Below are 15,214 nucleotides of genomic sequence, written 5' to 3' on the forward strand. Positions count from 1 at the left end.
TCGTGTATATTCCGAACTTAAGCATGGCAAATTTTCACCAAAGAAAGACAGAATCCCGATTCTGTTTAATAAAGAAAGGCCATATGATCAAATACTATGAGGTATGGAAATCAACATTATTAGTGTTAGAGTTCTCAAATCATGAACGAGGAACTGTCTTCCTGGTGTAATGCCCCTTGTTATAACTGTGGTAGAGTGTATAAACGGCCCCATGGATGCCCTCATCCCGCACTCCTTTACTGTGTGACTCCGCTACTCCACTCACCAGGGTCAACTTGTTTCTGTGCACCTTGAACCTAAGTGGTCTTGCCGGCTGCTGGAAGCATACAGTGCAGTAAGAGAGATGTTCTGAATCAACCTATGCCTTAGTCAGCCTTACAGTTTCTAGTTCTGCTTTTGGAATATGGCAACCATAGAGAAGTGGTCCTGCTGGAGAGAAGGCTGGGAGGAGGGTGGGACAGCACATGAAGATAGGAGACAGGCAGGAAGAAAGGTTGTGTGCTTTGGCCCAGGCTCTGGCCTTCTGATTGATCTTGGACCTGTAAATTTTAATTCCTTTACCTCCACCTAGCAGCCAACACGATCTCTTTAAAATAAAAAGGGTTAGGGTGGATCTGGAGCAACGGCTCAGTAGTTAAGAGCATTTGTTCTAAAGCCTGTATGCCACAAAACTGGAAAATGTTAAAGAAATGGACACTTTTTTAGATGAATACCATATACCAAAGTTAAACCAGGACCAGGTAAACAACCTAAATAGACCCGTGAGTCGCGAAGAATTAGAAGCTGTTATCAAAAACCTCCCTTCCAAAAAAAGTCCAGGACCAGATGGTTTCAATGTGGAATTCTACCAGAACTTCCAAGAAGACCTAATACCTATATTCCTAAATGTATTTCACAATATAGAAACAGAAGAGTAATTGCCAAATTCCTTTTATGAAGCTACAGTAACTCTGATACCAAAACCACACAAAGACTCAACCAAGAAAGAAAATTACAGGCCAATCTCACTCATGAACATCGACGCAAAAATCCTCAACAAAATACTGGCAAACAGAATCCAAGAACACATTAGAAAAATTATCCATTATGATCAAGTAGGCTTCATCCCAGAGATGCAGGGCTGGTTTAACATACGCAAATCTATCAATGTAATCCATCATATAAATAAACTGAAAGAAAAAAACCATATGATCGTTTCATTAGATGCTGAAAAAGCATTTGACAAAATTCAACATCCCTTTATGATAAAAGTCTTGGAGAGATTAGGGATACAAGGGTCATACCTAAATATAATTAAAGCTATTTACAGCAAGCCGACAGCTAACATCAAATTAAACGGAGAAAAACTTAAAGCCATCCCACTAAAATCAGGAACACGCCAAGGCTGTCCACTCTCCCCATACCTCTTCAATATAGTTCTTGAAGTCTTAGCAATAGCAATAAGACAACATAAGGGGATCAAGGGGATTCGAATTGGAAAGGAAGAAGTTAAACTTGCGTTATTTGCAGATGATATGATAGTGTACTTAAGTGACCCCAAAAACTCCACCAAAGAACTTCTACAGCTGATAAATACCTTTAGTAATGTGGCAGGATACAAGATCAACTCCAAAAAATCAGTTGCCCTCTTATACACAAAGGATATGGAAGCAGAGAGGGAAATAAGAGAATCATCACCTTTCACGATAGCCACAAACAGCATAAAATATCTTGGGGTAACTCTAACCAAGGAAGTGAAAGATCTATTTGACAAGAACTTTAAGTCTTTGAAGAAAGAAATTGAAGAGGATACCAGAAAATGGAAGGATTTCCCTTGCTCTTGGATTGGGAGGATCAACATAGTAAAAATGGCAATTCTACCAAAGGCAATCTATAGATTCAATGCAATCCCCATCAAGGTCCCATCAAAATTCTTCACAGATCTTGAGAGGACAATAATCAACTTTATATGGAAAAACAAAAAACACAGGATAGCCAAAACAATCTTATACAATAAAGGAACTTCTGGAGGCATTACCATCCCTGACTTCAAACTCTATTACAGAGCTACAGTAATGAAAACAGCGTGGTACTGGCATAAAAACAGAGAAGTCGACCAATGGAATCGTATAGAAGACCCGGATTTTAACCCACAAACCTATGAACACCTCATTTTCGATAAAGGAGCTAAAAGTGTACAATGGAAGAAAGAAAGCATCTTCAACAAATGGTGCTGGCACAACTGGATGTCAACCTGTAGAAGAATAAAAATAGACCCATATCTATCACCATGCACAAAACTCAAGTCCAAATGGATCAAAGACCTCAATATCAATCTGAACACACTCAACCTGATAGAAGAGAAAATGGGAAGTACCCTACAACATATGGGCACAGGAGATCGCTTCCTATGTATAACCCCAGCAGCACAGACATTAAGGGCAACATTGAATAAATGGGACCTCCTGAAACTGAGAAGCTTCTGTAAAGCAAAGGACACTGTCACTAAGACAAAAAGGCAGCCTACTGACTGGGAGAAGATCTTCACCAACCCCGCAACAGACAAAGGTCTGATCTCCAAAATATATAAAGAACTCAAGAAACTAGACGTTAAAATGATAATTAACCCAATTAAAAAATGGGGCACTGAACTGAACAGAGAATTCTCAACAGAAGAAGTTCAAATGGCCAAAAGATACTTAAGGTCATGCTCAACCTCCTTAGCGATCAGAGAAATGCAAATCAAAACAACTTTGAGATATCATCTTACACCTGTCAGAATGGCTAAAATCAAAAACACCAATGATAGCCTTTGCTGGAGAGGTTGTGGAGAAAGGGGTACCCTCATCCATTGCTGGTGGGAATGCAAAGTTGTGCAACCACTTTGGAAATCAGTGTGGCGGTTTCTCAGAAAAATTGGGATCAACCTACCCCTGGACCCAGCAATACCACTCTTGGGAATATACCCAAGAGATGCCCTATCATATGACAAAAGCATTTGTTCAACTATGTTCATAGCAGCATTATTTGTAATAGCCAGAACCTGGAAGCATCCTAGGTGTTCTTCAATGGAAGAATGGATGAAGAAAGTGTGGAATATATACACATTAGAGTACTACTCTGCAGTAAAAAACAATGACTTCTAGAATTTTGCATGCAAATGGATGGAAATAGAAAATACTATCCTGAGTGAGGTAACCCAGACCCAAAAAGAAGATCATGGGATGTACTCACTCATAATTGGTTTCTAGCCATGGATAGGGGGCCACTGAGTCTATAATTTGTGGTCCTAAAGAAGCTAAACGAGAGGGCAAACCCAAGGAAAAACATATAGTTATCCTCCTGGCTATGGGAAATACACAAGATTGCCGGGCAAAAAATTGGAATCTTGGGGGTAGGGTGGGATGGGGGTAAGGGGAGATGGAGAGAGAAAAGTGTGAAGGAGAGGATGAGGGGAACTTGGGGAAACGGGATGATTGGGGATATAGGAAGGTTGGATAGGGGAGCAGGGAAACTCATATCTTAGTTAAGGGAACCACCTAAGGGTTGACAAGAGACTTGAACTTGGGGTGGCTACCAGATGCCCAAGGTAATGTCCCCAGTTAGTTCCTTGGGCACCTGAGGATAGGGAACCTGAAATGAACCTATCCTATAGCCATACTGATGAATATCTTGCATATCACCATAGAACCTTCATCTAGCGATGGAAGGAGATAGAGACAGAGACCCACACTGGAGCACCGGACTGAGCTCCCAAGGTCCTAATGAGGAGCAGAAGGAGGGAGAACATGTACAACGAAGTCAGGACCACGAGGGGTGCACAGACCCACTGAGACAGTGGGGATGATCTATTGGGAGCTCACCAAGGCCAGCTGGACTGTGACTGAAAAAGCATGGGATAAAACCGGACTCTCTGAACATGGCGGACAATGAGAGCTGACGAGAGGCCAAGGACAATGGCAGGGGGTTTTGATCCTACTTCAGGTTCTCGCTTTGTGGGAGCCTAGACAGTTTGGATGTTCAACTTCCTAGATCTGGATGGAGGGGGGAGGACCTTGGACTTTCCACAGGGCAGGGAACCCTGACTGCTCCTGGGACTGAAGAGGGAGGAGAAGAGGAGTGGGGGGAGGGGGAGAGGGGCGGGAGAAGGGGGAGGGAAATGGGAGGCGGGGAGGAGGCGGAAAATTTTGTTTTCAATAAAAAAAAAAAGAATTTCTATCACCAATAGTCTTTAGGCTACCCATCCACTTGGGCATGGCTTCTTATACTATTTGTGCCAATGTAAAGCACACATCTAGCCTCTTTTCCAGCTGTAGAATTGGGTAGATGTTTCCCATTCCAACAGAGGATTTGTGATTTGTAATTCTATTTCTAAATAAATAACCCTCTATTATTCTCAAAAAAAAAAAAAAAAAAAAAAAAAAAGAGCATTTGTTCTCACAAAGGGCCCAGGTTTGACTCCCAGCAGCCACATGGTGGCTGAGAACTGTCCATAACTCCAGTGCTAGGAAACCCAGTGACGTCTTCTGACCTCTGAGGATGCAAGCAAAACACATTCATAAAATAACTTTTAAAAAAGGACTACAGTATTCAACTTAAACTTCCTCAGTGACATCACATAGCTTTCAGAAATCAAATCAGAACGGATCTTGCCTTCCTAGCCTCGTCTTCAAAACTCCGGACACCCTTTGTTTGAAAATAAACACTACATACCACACTCTGGGCCATGTTCTCTCCGGTCTCATTTGCCTATTTAACTTTCACTTAAATTTTAAGCTTTGGATTCCATGTATGTCACCATGTCTCCTAGAACATTTATTTTTAAAATGTTTATGTGTTTTGCTGTATGAATGTCTGTGCCCCGGGCACATACCCGGTACCTGCATTCGTCAGGAGAGGACTGTATCCCGAAACTGGAGGTACAAATGGTTGTGAGGTGCCATGTGGGTGCTGCCAATCAAACTTGGGTCTTTTGGAAAAATAGCCAGTGCACTTGACAGCCAAGCCATCTTTCCAGCCCCCAGACTCACAAATTAAAGACAGCTAACAACCAAAAGCAAACTTCAGCAGGAAGCAACCTACTTTACTTTCATCAAAATATTGCTTGATGTCTTCTCTTGGACGGTTCTCTCTTCTGTTACATTTGCAACTTCTTTGCTTTGCTTTAAGTGAGAAGTTTGTCTTTGAAAGAATCTACTTTTAAGTAAAAAATATCAAAGAGATAAAGCTAATGATTTTAGTGGTTAGAGTGTAGATGGAGCCCCCCAAAATGATTATTTCATAGGTAGATTTTATTTATGTTACTAGATAAAAACAAAAGCAGATTACATTTCCTGGGTTTGATGGTGACATAAAATCCGTTTTTGTTGTGGTGACAACAAGCAGTCTGAATTATAAACTAGATGTGCCAGTGAATTCAGGGCAACACTGCACCATTCATGATTTTCCAGTGGGTAACGTTTAAACTCTAAAACGTCATACAGTACTGTTTTAGCTTTATTTTAATTGAATCATTTTATAATTTCTAAAATGCACAATTAAAAACCTTACTTGTAGCCCAGTGGTCATGCACACATCTTTAATCTCAATACTCAGGAGGGGCAGAGGTACAGGTATCTCCGAGTTCAAGACCAGCCTGATCTACAGAGAGAGTTCCAGGACAGCCAGGACTACACAGAAAAAACTGTTTCAAAAAACAAAACAAAACAAAGAATTCTTATCTGTTTTTCAAAGTCTCATAAATACACTGTAGGCATGTAATTGTAAAATAATTTCATATATACATTCTTATTGTAATGTCAAGATAAAACACATTATTAGAATTTTACAAAAAAGAACAGAGAAAAAATAGTAAAACCCTCACAAATTGGTAAGCATATTGTGATATTTACATTATATATATATATATATATATATATATATATATATATATATTTATACTAAGGAAAGTCAATGAGCCATAGCTTAATTCATCTGGCCGTCATAGTTTTAAAGTTGTTCAGCCGCAATGAATAGATGATGCAGTATGATTTTATTGACATAAAATTGAAGAAGTTCGCTGGGCAGTGGTGGTACACGCCTTTAATCTCAACACTTGGGAGGCAGAGGCAGGAGGATCTCTGTGAGCTGTAGGCCAGCCTGTTCTACAGAGTGAGTTCCAGGCTCCAAAGCTACACAGAGAAATCCTGTCTCAATAAATAAATAAATAAGTTCAAAACTAAACAAAGCAAATATTACACACACACACACACATACACACACACACACACGCTGACTAACATGAGCTTTGGGATAGCTACTTCTTAGGAGGAGGAATAAATGCTAAGAGGGGCATTTTTCATTTCTGGCTTTATTTGTTTTTTTAAGACAGGATCTCATGTATCCCAGGCTGGCCTCAAACTACGTAGCTTAACATGTCTTTTAAGCACTGTCTCTACCTTCCTATGTGCTAAGGTTGGAACCCAGAGTTTTGCGCGTGCTAGGCAAGCATTGAACCAGGGACAATCCCAGCCTCCATGACAGGTTGTAGAACTACATTTTAAAAGCCAAGCCAGAGATCTGATGCTAAAATGGAATTGGTTTAATTTCAAACTTGCAAAACAAATTGCCCCTTGCTCTTTAAAACTATTAATATTTTTCATCATTTTAATTTTCAAATTAAGTTAAGCTAACTGAGATGCGGAACATCATCAGCAAAGACAGTCTGCGAGGAAGACACTTCAGGTCAGTGACCACCTGTAGCCCAGAAAGTAAATATTCAGGAAACACTCACAGAGCGGTTAAAGTCACTGCCCTACACAGCAATGGACATTAAGCATTTGCATTAATTTGAGTGGGTTAGGTGCCCAAAAATGTTTATTAAATTTGAGACAAATAGGAACAGACTTTGAATAATATAGAAAAGCTGTTGTCTATAATTGTACTTTTATTAAAACTTTTAAACATTACTGACTTTGGAACTCCTTCCTCTTGAAGTAGGTGATTTTATTTCTGTATACTACTCCACAGTTCTGTTGATTGCTACACCCTAGAGGTAAATGCTGGCTCGACTTTCAGACTTCCTCAGCCTAACTACAAATATTCTAAAGGTAGCGAACAGTCTGCCAACTCTAACTGGACAGGGTGGAGACACATAAGCAACCACTGTCCAAGCTGGAGCTTGAAATGGCTCCACTATTAATGAACTAACTTCCTATTTCTGCTATGTGAGTTAACTGTCCCAAGCAGCAAACGGTTTGAACAACAAACAGTAAATGGCTATAGATGCAGTACTTAACTGTGCTTAAAGATTTTTAAATGCCAAGCTAGATACCAGTATTTTGTTCCTCTCACAAGTGGGGGTGAAGGAGAAATTGCCATATCCCCCCTAAGCAGAGAATGAAGCTCGACAGCACCAGGTTCCAGGGGCGATGCTGGAAGGTCTCTTCTGGAGGACCTGGGGGTCACTGCAGGTGTAAGGTCAGGCCCAGGGGTCAGGGCGCTGGATTTCCAACAGATGCACACAAAACATTTACACAAAACAAAACGCTTCTGTAGTCCCAACCAACTCTCGAGATTTATTTTTGCTTCTTGCCAAGAAAAATACTCTACTCAGACTTCCTTATGAACCGATTTTGGATCAGCTTTTCCACGTGGCTCTTCAAGGCGTTCACGTCAGCTGCACAAACCTGGTAGTCCATCTTCCCTTGCTGTTTCATTCTCTCTAGCAAAGCCTCATGAGGAGGTGGTAATGCATTGTACGAGCCCAGTAAGCAAAGCTGGCTTGATGATGTCTCGTTGAGCTCTTTAATCTTCAGGGCCTGCAGGATAGCGGGTGCAAACTTCGAGTAGTGAGCTGTCGATGAGATGATCACTGGGCAGCTTTTGTCTTGCATCTTATCTGCGACCACCTTTGCAACAGCCGTGTGTGGATCCAGAATATACCCTGTCGTGTTGTAAGTAGTGCCGATGGCTGCGAGGCACTCTCCCTCCGAACACCAGTCTGCAACAAAGTCCTCCTGCAGCTTCTGGACCAGCAGCTTCTCTATTTGGAAATGAAGCTGGCTCTCTAACTGACTGAATAAATTTGCCATTAACTGTCCATCTTTGTTAGCCATCAAGTACAAATGTCGCTCCAGATTTGAAGATTTGAGAATATCAATTGATGGTGAGAAGGTTTGTGCTAATTTCCTATCCCTTAGATCATAATGCCCAGTTTTTATGAAATCCGTCAAAACGTGGTTCTGATTAGAGGCACAGATAAATTTCCGGATAGGGATCCCCATCGTCTTGGCATAGACTGCTGCTAACACGTTCCCAAAGTTTCCTGTGGGGATACAGACGTCTACTGGGCTTCCAAAGGAAATAAACCCTTGGCTAACAAGATCAAGATAGGCAGATGCATGATAAACTACTTGTGGAAGCAGCCGAGCCCAGTTTATAGAATTTGCTGAACTTAAGACTGTTCCATATTCCATAGTCAGAAAGCCAGTAAAATCAGAATCGTTAAATATTTTTTTTATAGCTGTCTGGCAAAAATCGAAATCTGACCTGACACCTATTGCCCATCCGTTTTCTCTCTGACTGCCAATTATCTGTGCTTTTTGAAAACCACTAACTCCATTCTCTGGAAAAAATGTGACCACAGCAATCCTTTGCTTGTCGTTTGTACTAAGGTGGCTAAACCCATTTAAGACTGCACTGCCCGTGTCTCCTGAAGTAGCTACAAGGATCACATAATTGCAACTCGGTGGGATACAGTAGGCAAAGATATGAGGCATGAGCTGTAGGGACAAATCCTTGAAGGACCCCGTGGGCCCATAGAACAACTCCAGGATGAACTGATTGCCTGACAGGTGCCTGATGGGGGCGATTCTAGAGCAGGCAAAGTTGTCCCCGTAAGCAGTTTCAATCATTTCTCCCAACTTGGTGGCAGGTATGTCCGCAGGGTGAATACACCTTTCCAGAATTATCTGCGCTCTCTCTATGTAGGTCGCTCCTATTAGGCTTTTCCACTCCCCACAGCTTAATTTTGGAAACTCCTTCTCAGGGACAAAGAGTCCGCCATCAGAAGCCAAACCCTCAAGCACAGCTTCACTGAAGTATTTTGGTGGAGGCTTCTTGTCAAGGTCTTTAGGACACACGTGCCTTGTTGAAATGAATGTCTCTGAATCCACATCTTGGTATCTTTTCACTGCATCCAGCACTCTGTCTGCGACCTCCTCGGCAGAAGCCCCGCTCTCACAAAAGACTCGAGTGTCGTACCACTTCTTATAGTACAGTCTTCTGTGCTGCAGTAAGTCTCTCATAGATGCTCCCGAGGTCTGACCAACAATCCTGCTAACTTTCATTGATTTCAGACGACTGATTATATCCACTAGAGGCACATCCAGGTACACGACAATCCCATTTTTCTTCAGATGCCACATACTAGCATCATGCATGGGATTGGACCCACTGAGGGAAATCACACTTCCAGATGCAGACAAGTTTAACACGGCTTTTCCTTCCTCTTCTAAAAATTGCTCATTACCAACATCCTGCAATTTTTCAGAAGCGCTCATCTTCCAGGTTTTCTCAAGGATGTCGCTGTCCACGTCAATGACACAGCGGCCTAGCTTGTGACCTATTATTCTCCCTACTGTCGTTTTCCCTGCACCAGGAGGCCCCATCAGGATAATATTTTTGTCTCCAACAAGAGAGTGGATTGAGTGCCATGACTTCCCTGATCCTGCATATGCAAAGGCCCGTGAGAGCAAGCGCTGCGTGTGAGTCCGCACGTTAACCGACGCACTAGAAAAACACTTCCGCGTTATCTGTTTCAGATGTTGACATCTGGTAAAGCTCAGCATCTCTTTCCACTTTTCTGCCAGAGCCAACCTAGGGCTGACTTTAGACCCTTTAAAGACATAAAGACATTTAGTTACTTATTTCAAGAAATGGTTAAAATCCCGATAGGATTGATTATATTCATGCCTTCAACACATAAGACGTTCAAAATACTTCAAACTGATGGGACACTCAAGAAGTATTATACGAGATACACTGTATACTACCTTTCTTAATAAACTGGTATAATTATGACATATTAATTGCACAAAGCAACGAGCTTCACTGGGCCACTCCCATCATGCTTTCATTAGACTCGGATTGCCCTTCCCCCACCCTTCGCATCCCTTCTGCCTCTCCTCTCCCAGTCCCTCCCTCCCAGTCCCTCTTCTACTATTACGTCAATTTGGTTGTTAGAAAAAACACACAGTATTTGTTAATATCTTTTCAAATTTCAAGACACCAATAAAATTAAACTTTAAAAAAAATGTATGACTCCAGTACGATACAAAGCAAATGTTAGCAGCAGAAATCTGAGTCAGAAAATGTCCTATCGTGCATCTTCATAGACACAGGAAGTCCCACTGCCATCTTTCTTCCTTGTAGGAGCACTGTGACAAAGACAGGGTCACGATTTGTTGGCTTATAACACATACGGAGAAAATGTGCAGTTGTATTAACAAGTACCTGCAACTCATAAAAGCTGAGACACACTCTTAATATTCAACTTATCTTGATGATAGTGTTGATAGACTATCCTTATTTATAAAATAAAATTTCATAAAATCCACAACAGGAAATTAGAACAAACAAGCACACTTGCTTATAAGATGCATAAACAATTTTCTAAGCTGCAATTCCACATGTGCCCTTTTCTTCCCTATGTGTCTTTAACCTGCAGACTCTTGAGGGTCACGTTGACATTTGTATATTCAATGCCTTTAAAAGGCCATAGTGAAATGAAAAATGTGCCAAAATTAATAAAGACTAATTAATGAGGCCTTCATTTCCGTTGATGTTCCTGTAAGCATCACTAATGGTGAGACTTGATTCTAGACTTCAGAGAAGTAACGAAACTCATGAGGATATTCAGCGATGGAAGAAAACTTTTCTGGCATATGGAGATGATCTACAATTGTTCACATCAATCCTGCACCTGCCTTTGGAAATGTACTCATCCTTAAAACAAAACATGCCAGATAGCAAATATTTTGCTATAATAAAATTTAACTAAATAGCTTGCAATATTTCTTAAATTGACTGATATAATTTTATAGGCATACTCTCTGATAGAACTAATATGCAGTCAACTATATCAAAAATTAAGTAGAAAACTATAAAAAATTTCCAGCAGTATACTGCTGTTGATACTACCTAAACTCTGTTTTGCAATAAAATCTTCAGACCATTTTTAAAAAGTTAATTCTGAATTTTACTTACAAGCACATCGACCTATCAAGAGAAAGAATTCATTTCCCACTGACTTTGTATGCTGCTGTGTCTAACTCCATTGAAGTATAAACGCAAAATAACAGGAACCATAGATGAAGAGTCTAGCAAGACCAAGGCAAAGTCAATATTTGAAGAGAGCAGGGCCTACAATGAAAAAGAATTTCAAGTTAATCAGAACTTTATACAGTATCATAAAATCATGCATAAATACTTCAAAATGACACCTGAAATTTGTAAATCATCTATTATTGAATGATTAAGATATTGGGCTTTTCTTTATTGCAACATTTATAGTATGACAGCAAAGAACTTTGCTAACAACAAAGAAGGCATTTTCTCCATTAAGCAATAAAAGACAACATAACCATAAACAGGACTGGAGAGATGACTCAGAAGGGAAGAGTACTTGTTCTTGCCTGGGACCAGGAATTGATTTCCAGCACCCACACAGCAGCTCACAGCCATCTGTCAATCTAGTTCCCAGGATCTGGTACCCTCTTCTCACCTCTATGGACACCAGGCAGGCACATGATACACAGCTATCTAAGTGAGCAAAACCCTTGTACATATACAATAAAATAAAAGACAATATAACCAAATAACAATAACTGCAAAATCTTTCGCAGTGACATGTAATTTTAATCATTTAATTAGATGTTTAATGAGGGGCTGACCAGTGAACTAAAAGCTATGAAATAAGGACCTAAATTGTTCTTTCAGATTTTCTTATCCACCCAAATTACCACGAAAAGCCTGCAAGCCCCTGCCACCCACATACACATCTTAGCTATTGACACAGGTTCGTGATAAATTCAAAGTGTATATTCTGGGGCTGGAGAGATGGCTCAGAGGTTAAGAGCACTGTCTGCTCTTCCAAGGATCATGAGTTCAATTCCCAGCAACCACATGGTGGCTCACAACCATCTATAATGGGATCTGACACCCTCTTCTGGCCTGCAGACACACATACAAACAGAATACTGTATACACAATAAATAAAATATTAAAAAAAAACAAAGTGTATATTCTGGTGACGAGCACAAAAATATTAATATTAATCATTGCCAGTCAACGACAACTATCAAAGAATCTGTAGACCAAACCGGATTATCCAGAGATAAGGCTAAGCATATCATTTATAAATTTTCAGAGAGAACAATGGTGCTTACCCTAAATCACAAACAATTTTGCCATGCAGTTTGATATACTCTCTACAGTAAAGCAAAGGCTAGAGAAAATTTTAACTTAAATCACTCAGCAATTTATAAAACTGCACTCTGGTACCATGCCTGCTTTTAAGGACACTGTGCAAAACAGCATAATTAATCTATTTATGACAGGTACACTTGTAGGTACACACATGCATCAAACAACTCACATCATACACACACACACACACACACACACACACACCTGGAACTGTGAAATACCTGAGTTGCTGGTTTGTTTTTATTGTTTCCATGGACAATTAATCTTCCATGTTTGATTCAGCTTTACATTGGTTGCTTGATATCCATCCCATAAAGAGCAGACAGTGGAAAAGCAAACACATGCATATTAACTTCCCTTATCTTCTCCAGTCTTCTTGGCCACACTTCCCCTAAGCTCCCATTTTAAACCTTATCTCATTTCCCCTTTCCAAACGACATTGGGAGAGCAAAGTAAAAACAAGACTATTAAGGAGTTGAATTTATAAATTCTGCTTCAGTATCATTTTACAGTAAATGTTCTCTTTAGGCTAGCAAAAGGCAAGCAAGCGCTGTGACAAGCCCAATAGAACCCTTTCTAAAGAAAAATTGTAAACTACATGCTAAATTTTGTTTTGTAATATTTAGTCATGAAAATAACTTTGAAGCCTCTCTGCCCAAGTTAAAAGACAAAAGAAGATGGAACAATTCCCAACTGTAAACTGGGTCTTCACTACAGTTGCTTCTCACTCCGGAGTTAGGCGTTATAATGCGGCCTCTCTCCCTGAACAGGTGTGCAAGGCCACTCGCTATCCATTCTTAGGTGAAATGCTGGGGTGGATTCCTACGAGCCTTTAAGTTCAATCCTTTTTTCCAATGAATGATTATATTAATGTTATTCCATATGCATATCTGTTCAACGACATTACATACACTGCTTATTAGTTACTATGAACTAAGCCAGAGGCACTCTAACTCATCCCTAAATGAAACCCATCTTAACATACCTGTTTTCTCTGTAAAACACACCAGCCTCTTCATACTAGGAACCACTACAGAGCAACGGAGTGCTCAGTTTAGGCCCTGTCTGAGTGGCCACTGAAAGCATGAGAATGCAGAACCTGCGGCACCAAACAAAACATAAAAAGAGCATCTGTTACTGAAACCCCAAACAAGACAACCAACACCTTTGACTTCAGCTGAGAATGTGCACGTACCACATTCAAAATTTCCACTGCCATGTGCAAGTTTACCAGTGACTAAAAATGTGTGGCCAGATATTGATTTGAGAGATTATGAATAAACTTGAGCAAACAGGAATTAACACATCGAATCCATGAATAATGTGGGTTAATTTATGCCATTCCCTTTATTGACGGCTGCATTCTTACATCTTTTCGCACATAGCGACTCCTTCCAATTAGAACAAATATAAGCCTTGGCGCATCACTGTGCCTCCAACCGCTGGCTTAGCAGAGCTGAACCCCCTGGGTTCAATCCTGAGATCAGGAAGGTTATCTTGGCTAATGACTAGCAAGTTGATTAATTCTATGAATTCATAATTCAAACTTTAGCAAGCACAGGAGCAGACTCCCCTGGAGAAATTTTTTTCTATACATGTTAAACAAAAAGAAAAAGAGCAACCATTTTTTCCAAGGCAAAAATGGGTAATCTCTGTTTATACCTAAATTTATATAGAATGTTTTTCTTAAAAATTCAATCTGAGGTGAAATAAGGAGAATCTTTCCTCCAAAAGGTCATTCATCTGAACTATGGACTACTCAGAAAAATTAAATCCTATCAAATCAAAAAACAGAAAATTAAATTTATTCTTTATTCTTATAGAATAAAATTTAGCAAGAGTCTCGGATTAGGATTTGCATTGAGCGAAGCCTTCCAAGTAGGAACTGAAAAGCTCCATAAACCACCAGGCCATTTAACCCATCCACTAGGCAGTGAGGACTGCAGAAGAGATGAGCTTCGACTTCCCTGCTGGACACCTTCCCAGTGGATTCAGAGCTATGGATTTTCTCTCCCAAAGTACAGAGTGTGGCTGGGGCCAAGGCTTCTAAATGAGCGTGCAGTTACTAGTGCATAAACATGAAAGGAAGAGCAAATGGCTCAAAAAGGAATAAAAGCACTTCTCGGAGAGCGAAAAGAAATGCCAAAAGGGAATTGGGGGGGTTGAAACCTGGGCAAAATCGGAGGCCCTCTTCTAAAAGCTGGTCCTGCTGGCGCAGGCTCGCACTCGCGCCCGCGCTCACGAGACCTAGCGGAGCACAGGGCGGGCCGCGGGGACCGGTGCGACAGGTGGATGGCCTCGCGGGGCCCGATCGGGGGCGACGGAAGGAAGGATATGAGGGTAACGACCCGCGCCAGCCTTTCTTTCCTCCTCCATTAACTCACCAAGTAAACCACCCAGAGATGACCAGGGAGAGGAAGGGAAAAGAGAAGCAGCTTCGGCACCGCCAAGGTAGCCTCAGCCGGCCCGCCCGCCCCAAAGTCGCCGCATCTGCGCCTGCGCCGACTGCGCCGCTAGGTCGGCCACGTGACCAACACGTTCCGCCCCCTGGCCCTCGGCTCCTCCTCTTCCCCCAGCCGCTGGCTCCGCCCCCGCAGGGGCGCGGCCCGCGTGTTGGAGACTATTGTGTGATGCCTGTGCACCAGCCATGCTCCCTGTTGTAGAATTTTTCTTCCCAGATGCACCGAATAATAAAAGAAAATAAAATGAGTGGTGGTGGGGGCATTATTTTCATGTCCTCTTTACCAAAGGCGCAGGAATGTTCTTA

General features: G+C 41.2%; 1 protein-coding gene across 2 annotated transcripts; it reads right to left on the bottom strand.

Moving 5' to 3' along the window:
- Positions 1-5,462: 5,462 nt before the first annotated feature.
- On the bottom strand, positions 5,463-14,933 carry Thnsl1 (threonine synthase like 1). Of its 2 annotated transcripts, none has more exons than XM_057787930.1 (5): positions 14,832-14,933; positions 13,433-13,546; positions 12,669-12,743; positions 11,227-11,382; positions 5,463-9,856 (listed from the first exon to the last, which is right to left on the bottom strand). In XM_057787930.1, the coding sequence occupies exon 5, from the start codon at positions 9,807-9,809 to the stop codon at positions 7,566-7,568; it is 2,244 nt and encodes a 747-aa protein (XP_057643913.1). In that variant the 5' UTR covers positions 9,810-9,856; positions 11,227-11,382; positions 12,669-12,743; positions 13,433-13,546; positions 14,832-14,933; the 3' UTR covers positions 5,463-7,565. The 2 variants fall into 2 exon arrangements, 1 of the variants encoding a protein (XP_057643913.1); XR_009058208.1 differs by lacking the exon at positions 5,463-9,856 and adding an exon at positions 10,178-10,397.
- Positions 14,934-15,214: the final 281 nt, after the last annotated feature.

The sequence above is a fragment of the Chionomys nivalis genome, chromosome 13, assembly GCF_950005125.1.
Source record: "Chionomys nivalis chromosome 13, mChiNiv1.1, whole genome shotgun sequence".
NCBI lineage: Eukaryota > Metazoa > Chordata > Mammalia > Rodentia > Cricetidae > Chionomys > Chionomys nivalis.

What these genes read in the sequence shown, in the direction of transcription:
- Thnsl1 (XM_057787930.1), bottom strand. Translation starts at nt 9,809, where the DNA reads ATGCTGAGCTTTACCAGATGTCAACATCTGAAACAGATAACGCGGAAG.